Source organism: Prunus persica, chromosome G1 (genome assembly GCF_000346465.2).
Source record: "Prunus persica cultivar Lovell chromosome G1, Prunus_persica_NCBIv2, whole genome shotgun sequence".
NCBI lineage: Eukaryota > Viridiplantae > Streptophyta > Magnoliopsida > Rosales > Rosaceae > Prunus > Prunus persica.
This window is the reverse complement of record NC_034009.1, coordinates 32,973,471-32,982,558: the sequence shown is the minus strand read 5'-3', so window position 1 is coordinate 32,982,558 and position 9,088 is coordinate 32,973,471. Positions and strand designations below refer to the sequence as shown.

The 9,088-nt window shown below is 36.2% G+C and overlaps 1 protein-coding gene across 1 annotated transcript; it reads left to right on the top strand.

Annotated features, from left to right (window-relative positions):
• On the top strand, positions 512-827 carry LOC18788659. Its single transcript, XM_007221715.2, is given in 2 exon segments — positions 512-748; positions 750-827. Coding segments are annotated over 2 exon segments (315 nt in total).

Sequence of the window (9,088 nt, the reverse complement as noted above, 5' to 3'; positions counted from 1 at the left end):
AGTTGTGCGCTCTGATCAGTGTCAGCTGTTTGTTATAGTACTAGGACTAATAGCCTCTTTGTACGCGCTTCTGCGTTTGCGAGAGGTTTTTTTTTAAAAAAATTTAAATTTATTTTAGAATTAAAAAAGATAATGGATAGTTGTGTTCTATAAAAATATGATCAATTATCTGAATTTTCTTTTAATTTTAATTTTTTTAATATGAAAAATTGTGAATTTACCATATTATCCTCATTTAATTAATAATTCTAATTCTTAATGTTTGCATTAACCAAGGGCATTTTCTGGTATTTTGAATGTTTCACCATTCTCTGCCTTTTGCTTTATATATATAGATGCATGGATGACATTTGGCGGCTCACTTTTTTGCCACTTCATCATTAAACAAGACACGTATCATTAACGGCGCCGTGGAGTATAGCTTACGTGTATATATATATATCGATTTCAAGTAAGTGGAGAGATTAGCTAGTGAGTAGATAGAAAGATCTGATTTGATGAATTAATAATAATGGATGACGATCATCATCCAAAAGTGAAAGAGGAGAGGGAGAAGCAGAGAAGGGAGGAGGTAAAGCAGAAAGAGAAGGAAGACGGATCAAGGATGAAGCCACTAACATATGAAGCCTACGGTGGTGGAATGTACGGTAGAGACGAGGGTGAAACTGAAATAGCGGCAAAACCAAAAGCAAATAAGCCACTGGCCAGAGAGACGCAGAGTGCTGATGGACCTGATGAAGCCACTACGGGACCCTCCCAAGCATCCACCCCCACCTTCCACCGGTGACCGAGACCTTGATATCACTGGCCAAACCTATATTCAGTAATTAGTACAATATCAATATATTGCACTGCATCTGCCTACTATATATTTCAATTTACCCTTCTTTCCATTTCCATTTCCATTTCCATGTAAAATAAATAAATATATTTTCAAAACTTGTACTTGAAGAACCACTACAAAGTCATACTCATACTAGTGCTTTTTGATGTTATGTGTTTAAGTTGTAGCCATTTACCATGACCTTTTTGATTAGGGCCAACGCGAACGACCTTTTGATTGGGCCACATGCAAAGGGGACTGAGCCATTTACCATATTATCAATGGCGAAATTATAAGTGAAAAAGAGCTTCTAGGGAGCTTCTATAGTGAGTGGAAAGTTATAAGGGGTGTTTTTGAGGGGTATGTACAAGCCGTTGGATTTCATCTAACGGTGAGTTTTTAAAAGAGGGTGCATGTAGAACTGAGTTGAAATTTGACCCGTTGGAAACCCAACTTCAGTTGAAGATCTTTCCCTCTTTCCCTCTCTGTGAAAAATTCAAGAACACAATCCTCTCTTTGAATGTAACGCAAACCCACAATTAGAAGGATCCAAAGCTCCCAAACCCTATAGTCGCTCCATTGTCATTAGCTCCTTGGGAAGCCCGCGATCTATGGTATCCTCAGTATGACGATTAATGGTTCTTACCTAGCTGTTGCCCTGTTTTGATTCTATGGCTCAAGTGAAAACCCCTTCTCTTTTTCGTTCAGCAGACAAGATTCCAGATGAAAGCAAAGTAGCATATCTCTTTCTGTAGCTAGACGCCGCAGCAGCAGTTTGTTCCTCGATCTTGGTAGAGATGGAGTCTCTAATACCAAAGAGTCTTCTCTAATGTCCACCACATTCTCTCAAGCTTACTGACTTCGGAGCTCCCGATTGATTTTGAGAGGTAAGTTCACTCCTTCTGGATTGATTTAATTGGGTTTGGTTTGTTTTTGGTGAGGGTGGGAAATTCGTCATTTGTGGCATCAATAATGCGTCATTTGTGGAATCAATAATGCGTCATTTCCTTATGAATATTCAGTATACTTAGTTGATTGTTTTTGGTGGGGGTGGGAAATTATGAAATGTAGGTAAAAGATCCTAAACTTGGGCTTAATGACATTAGGAGTAAGCATTTGGAGAGGATATTGGGTGAAGTTATGTGATTGCTGGTTTGAATTGCATTTGTGTTCTTAGTTGAACATGTTGGTTCTAATGTTATTTTTTCCAGATTATTTCACAAGAGATAACGTAACTATTATTAAATTTTGCTTGCGTTTTGTGTAATCGGAATCCAACAAGTTAGGCTATGCATGTTTTGTGTCAATTTGGGCAATATTTTGTGTAAGTGGAATGCATTGATATGTTGTGATGCAGTAATGATTGATTAATGAATTAATATTTGCTATGCAGTAATATAGAAGTGGATCAATAATATACATAGATAAAATGTCTGGGGGCTCAGAGAGTGATGACTGTGTAACAGCTAATGGGAGGGTTTATATTCCTGAAGTAAGAAATGAGGAAACACCAGCAGTTGGGATGAAGTTCGACTCGCTTGACCTCGTTTATAATTTCCATAATAGATATGCATTCTTGGCTGGCTTTGGTATTCGACTTCATTTCAGCTTTTGGGGGAAAAATAATAAAGAGATTTTGAGGAAAGAATTTGTATGTTGCAAACAAGGTGCATACAGGAGAGATGAAACTCGGGAGAGGAAAAGACAGCTGGGAATAAGTAGATGCAATTGCAAAGTTAAGATTGTGGTTGTGAAGACAAATGGGAGCAAGAAGTATACCATCTCTCTTTTTGCAGAGGGACACAATCATAAGATGACACCCTAAGAAAGAATGCATTTATTGAGATCACACTGTCATATTTCAGATTCTACAAAAGTACTCACAAAACAGTTGGGTTCGGTTAATATTCCCATTCATCAGAAGGTAAGTATTTTCGAGGTGCAATCCGGAGGAATGGATAAAATTGGTTTTATCAAAAAAGATATCTACAATCTTGAATGTAGTGTGAATGAGAAGCTGAGGAACCACGATGTTGAATTAGTGACCGAGTATTTTATGGCTGAATAGAAAAAAAATGAGGCTTTTTATTTCAAGATTGAGGGAGATGGCCATGACAGGTTTAGTCGATGTTTTTGGGCAGATGCAACTTTTAGACGGGCGTACAGGTTTTATGGAGATGTTGTTGTATTCGATACCACATTCAACACGAATCGATACGACTTGACATTTGCACCAATGTTGAGAGTTAATAACCATGGTCAGATAATTGTCTTAGCATGCGCATTTTTGAGCAAGGAAACGACTGAGTCATTTATTTGGATGTTTGAGGAGTTTAAGAAAGCCATGCCAGGTGGCAAACCTATAAAGATCATTACAGATCAAGATCCGGCAATGACCAGAGTGATTTCAATAGCCTTTCCGACTACATTTCATCGACTTTGCATATGGCACATCGCATCAAAGTTCTCTGTTAAGTTACCACATTCTGCTTATAAGTAGTATTGGCGTGAATTTTAGAAAGCCATATGGGATACTGACAATAAGGATGAGTTTGATGCAAAATGGAATATTGTGGTTACAAAGGCTGGTTTGACTGACCATCCATGGCTAAGTTCAATGTTTGATTTAAGGGAATCTTGGGTTCCAGCCTACGCACGTCAATTTTTTGCCACTGGAATGTCAAGCAGCCAAAGAACGGAAGGTTCTCATGGTTTTTTCAATCAATACATATCAATGAGAAATTCGTTGATGGATTTCATAATACGATTTGAGAGGGTATTTTCTCATCAACGTCAAAAAGAGTTAGTTGCTGATCACGTAGATGCATTTGAAATGGCTCAATGTATTCTACCGATGTCAATGAACAAACAAATGGCTACCTTGTACACAAGGACAATGTTTCAAAAGTTTGAGCAAGAACTAATACAAAGTACAACATGTTTCTTAGAGCTCAAAACAGATGATGCTTCTAAAGTTGTCTTTAACGTTAGTGAAAGGAAAAATTGGGAAACAAGAGTGGCAGAAGTAGTGTATGTCAAAGATTCTGACCACGCATCGTGTAGTTGCAAAAGATTTGAATTTGTTGGAATTATTTGCAAGCACATCCTAGCATTGTTTAAAAGGGACCAGATTAAATATATGCCCGATAAATATATTTTGAAGAGGTGGAAGAAAACTGCGAAATCATATGCAAATGGCAACGAAATTAAAGACTCTGCAGATCCTGGTCTTTTAATAAAGCGGAGTACAATGTCTCGACTTGCTTCAGATGTGGTTGAGGATGCATTAATGAGTGAAGAAGGATGTGAGCTACTATCAGAGACTCTAAAAAGTTTGCAGGTGAAGTTGAAGTTGTTGAAGGATGGACCAAGTAATAAAGAAGTTAGAGGGTCCAGCTTTCAAACACAATATATGAAAGATCCTAAGAGAGTGAGGTGCAAAGGAAGGTCGAAACGAGTAACGGGAGCAAAGAAAAAGGCAATGAAGCGAGGGATTAGACACTGTCGGGAGTGTGGACACATTGGTCATGATAGAAGACAATGCCCAAGAAATTTGAACACACCATAAGATGCTAACACTATTTATAATAACACCTAAAATTTGAATAGATACATTTTTTATGTGCTTGTGTTTGATGTTTATGCAGGACATCACCGTCGAACAATGACGAATCAACTCTAATAGATCGTAGTGACCCATTATTCGATGAATTTGACAGGATGCACAGACTAACTGAATTATTTATGTTTCTATTAGACGAAATCCAGTTGTTATGAAGACTAATGATCAGGTGAAGTTTTCTAGATTCAGTTTTTATTATTATTATTTTTTTGTTCATGTCCACCGATGAGCTCTTACTATGTCCACTGATAATTGAAATGAAAATTTGCTTGGTTTCATTCTTGCATGAAATTTGGACACATGTTAATTTTACGTCTTCTCCCTATTTAGAAATTTTCATAGACATTTGATAAAGTATCAAATTTTGAGTTATGTGAAGAAGCAATGACTTTTACCATGTAAAATGGGTAGTTTATGATGAATTATGTTTTAACAGAGATTCATTGATTATATCACAGGCTAATGCAGTATTTCCAGCAGCCAGCTGTTGTTTTCATTACCAGTAATGATTTCCAGCAGTACCCACTTTTTCCGAATGTTATGTTCTAGTGTTTTACTGGTTATTAAGATCTGAGCTCGACTGGTTATTAGGGGCATGATTTTGTAAATATTTGTAACTGAAGGATACTTGAAGCACTTTGTTGGAACAGAGTGATTAGAAAGCAGCGTGTAAAAAAGTACATTGCAGCTAATCACATTTCGAACGGTTGGAGAATATTAAAAGGTACACTAACATTTGAACTACTCATAATTCCACACACAAAAGAAAATTTGATTGCAAAACATATTATGTGCTCCCTCTTAGCAATACCACGATCTCCCCAACCAACTGAACAACGGTAGCCACAATCACTCGATCGTATTGGTCAGCTTCTTCTTAGCAGGTCTTACATGCTTACGGTCACTCATGTCCCCAGTGATATAGACGAAATAAATATTCAGCAATATTTGGAATTTTATTATATATAAATAAACCATAAACCATTCACTAAACAATGTATAGCACATGTTATGTTACTTATGACTCACGTGTCAGTTTTTTGAGAAAAAGTACGCCAACTCTTTAATATGAATGGACATGATAATAGGGCTTTACTGATTCCCAACTTGCTATGATATTGACTGCTTATTGAACAATATTTCGATATTTGCAAAATATAATGTTAGACAGAAAGAACACATGATGACTTGTAATACATAGTCCCAATAATTATATATGAAGCAAATGAAACTGATATTTGTATTATTTTAAATTAGATAATGACATTAAGGGAATATACTTCTAATTTGTGCAATACCACGATCACCCTCAACCAACTGAACAGCAGTAGCCACAATCACTTAGTTGTATGGGTCGGCTTCTTCCGAGCAGCTTTGACGTGCTTATGCTCATTTATGTCACCACCATCGTCTAGTATCTCTCTCACAGCATCAGGGGACACATAGTCCCAATTATAACTTGTATGAGTAGTTACCGCAAATGCTCAGAATTTTTCGAATCCTTCGTTGAATGCCAACTCCAGTTCACTATGGTGCTCTTCGCATTACATATGGTTCATCAAACAACCTTTAATTTCATCATTCATTACTGTATCTAACTCCTCAGCTTTCAGCTTCCTTTTATGACTCAGCTTCAAGTACTTGTTCTTTTGGGAGAACGCTTTGTTCACTATAATGTTAAGATCAGCCAAAATGGCCTCGTCTTCAACACATTTCTCGTGCCATGAATTGATCAGTCTGGAATTATAATCCAGCTTGCTACTGACTGCATGTATTGCCTCTAATGGATCATCGGAGTCCCCCTCACTCCCAAATGATGTTGAAAATGGAAGGGGTCAGTGAGTACAATGTGAAAATAGAACCTGCGACTCCAATTTGTCATCTTCGATTGTTGGCGCCTGAAGAGGTTGACATGCTTGAATAATCCTATTTGTTTTGGGAGGATGAGGATTGCATATGCAATTTCGTTTGAGAAAGGGAACATAGGTTTATAGACCAACATGCCAAAGCTTGTGTGTAGTCAACATATGTACTTTCTTTCAATTTTTTAAAAAAGACGTGTCAGGTTTTGCTTTTCAAGCATGTCAACCTCACACTCTCCTTACACCACTGATAGTGGTTGAAAGAAACTCAATGGAAGTGACATCTAGTTAGTGAACTCAACCAAACTATTAGGATTAAACTTAGATTGTATCAGACCAAAAATTAATTTATACATTGTCAACCAAATATTTTTTGGCGGGAACCCTTTTATTGGTATTACTATCACCCCTTTCATAGAAATTCTCCCTCCACAAAAAACTCACTCCTCCACCGAATCTGTCTCCATCTACTGAAACTCTCTCCTCCGTAGAAACTCACTCCCCCCCATAGAATGGATTTACTAACCAAGTTTGATGTGAGCATAATAAACACCCCTCCAAACAAAGACCGCCTTCGAAACGCAAGTGAGTCACCAGACAAGCAATGTCACATTCCTAGACAGAATGACCATTTTGTTGGAAGTTTTGAGTCTGAAAGAGTTCTTGCTTTTTGAAAGGAGAGACATCTTCAACTTGGTGATGAAATCCAAAGGGCAAGGGCACGTTTGGAATTTATTGAAGGCCAAATTGAAGATGACAAAAGGCAGGCCAATTTGGATAGGGCAAAGTTGCAGCGCATGAAGCGTAGACACAAACGACTTCGGAGTGTAGCTGTTCAAAAATACAAGAACTCATCTAATGCAGTGGAGTCAAAGAAGCGTGTGATGCAAGCTGGATTCGACTACTTCCGATCCTATGCAAAACTCGTCGTAACCGGGTTTGATTGGTCATCTCTTACCGTTTCCGACGTTAACAAATATACTCAGCAAGGGAAGTAACCATTTTGGTTCTCGTGTTTGAGCAGAGGTAAATCAGTGGAATTGGAATTTTTGTTAAACTCTGCTTCAAACCTATTTCGATGCTTACTACTATGGAAGATTTCATCCTTAATATTTTGATGTCTTTAATTACGATAACACAAGATGCAAAGAGCCTATCTACTTCACTCATATGTTGCTTCCATGTCCATTTTTTTTATTATTATCACGTATCAGATTTGGACATGGTTGCATCATATGCAACGTTGCCTTTATTTATTATATGTTAGGACAAGGTTTATGGAAAAGCATTTGTGAGTGCGTTTGTGACAAGGTTATAGAATTATTATGTACCATTTATATATTATTTTTTGTACTGGTTCATCTCCTACTATTTCTTTCTTTCTTTATATTATATGTTTGTGGAATCCCTTTCAAAGTTAACATGTACTGTGAAAAAAATGCAGACTGAATATATAATCACTCATATAGACTAGGACAAATATTCACAAATATTTTAAAATTGCTTAACTTGTGTGAGGTTTTTCAGAAAAAGTATGGCATTATTTTATGTGATTGGACATGATAGAAAATATATTACTGATTCCCAATGCGGCGTCATATGGACAACTTATTGAATACCTCTGACGTGTTCAAAACTCTAGGTGCAGTTGCATGTGGACAACTTATTGAACACCTACGACGTGTTCAAAGCTCTAAGCGTAGTTGCAATGATGGCTTCAAAGCATGTGCAATTATTATATATGTACATTATTATAACAAAACAGATAATTTTACATCTTTATATATGAAAGGAAACAAATTCTTGTATTATTATAAATTATATAACGAATATTAAAGAAATATACTTGTTAAAGTGAACAAAAATATATACTTAGGGTTAAGAGGAAAGTGAGTTATGTAAAAATAATTTGGATTTTTTCATTGCGAAACGGATGATTTATAAGTTTCCCTAGTTTTATAACATCACAAGGAGGTCTGAGTAATTTTCGGGGTATTTTTAGGATTTTCCTACTATTTATTACCTTTTTTCAAAGATTTTTGCATTAAAAAAGCCAAAATAATTACAAGAGGACACCTGGCGCGATCTCAGCCTTTCACCTTTCACCACTTGCACAAGTGTACGTCAGTCAACATGGCCACATCCTTGCCTTTTATCATAAATTATTATTTTATTACTTTTTCTTAGAAAATTCATAACTAAATACACAAAAATTAGAAAAATGATCCGAAAATTGCTACGAACTCATTGACACTCCATCTCCCTTGTTGAATTCTCCGATTCATAGTTATGCAGTTTAAAAAATAATTTCAAACATTAACGGGAGATGCTTGTTGAAATAGGTTATTGAAATTAAAGTTAACAAACATATATACTTAGGGTTAAGAGGAAAGTGAGTTATGTAAAATAATTTAGATTTTTTCATTACGAAACAGATGATTTATAGGTTTCACTAGTTTTATAACGTCACAAGGAGGCCGGAGTAATTTTCGGGGCATTTTTAGGATTTTCCTACTATTTATTACCTTTTTTCAAAGATTTTTGCACTAAAAAAGGCAAAATAATTACGAGAGACACTTGGTGCAATCTCACCCTATTACCTTTCACCACTTGCACAAGTGTACGTCAATTAACATGGCCACATCCTTGTCTTTTATCCTAAATTATTATTTTATTACTTTTTCTTAAAAAATTCATAAATAAATACACAAAAATTAGAAAAATGATCCAAAAATTGCTACGAACTCATTGACACTCCATCTCCCTTGTTGAATTCTCCGA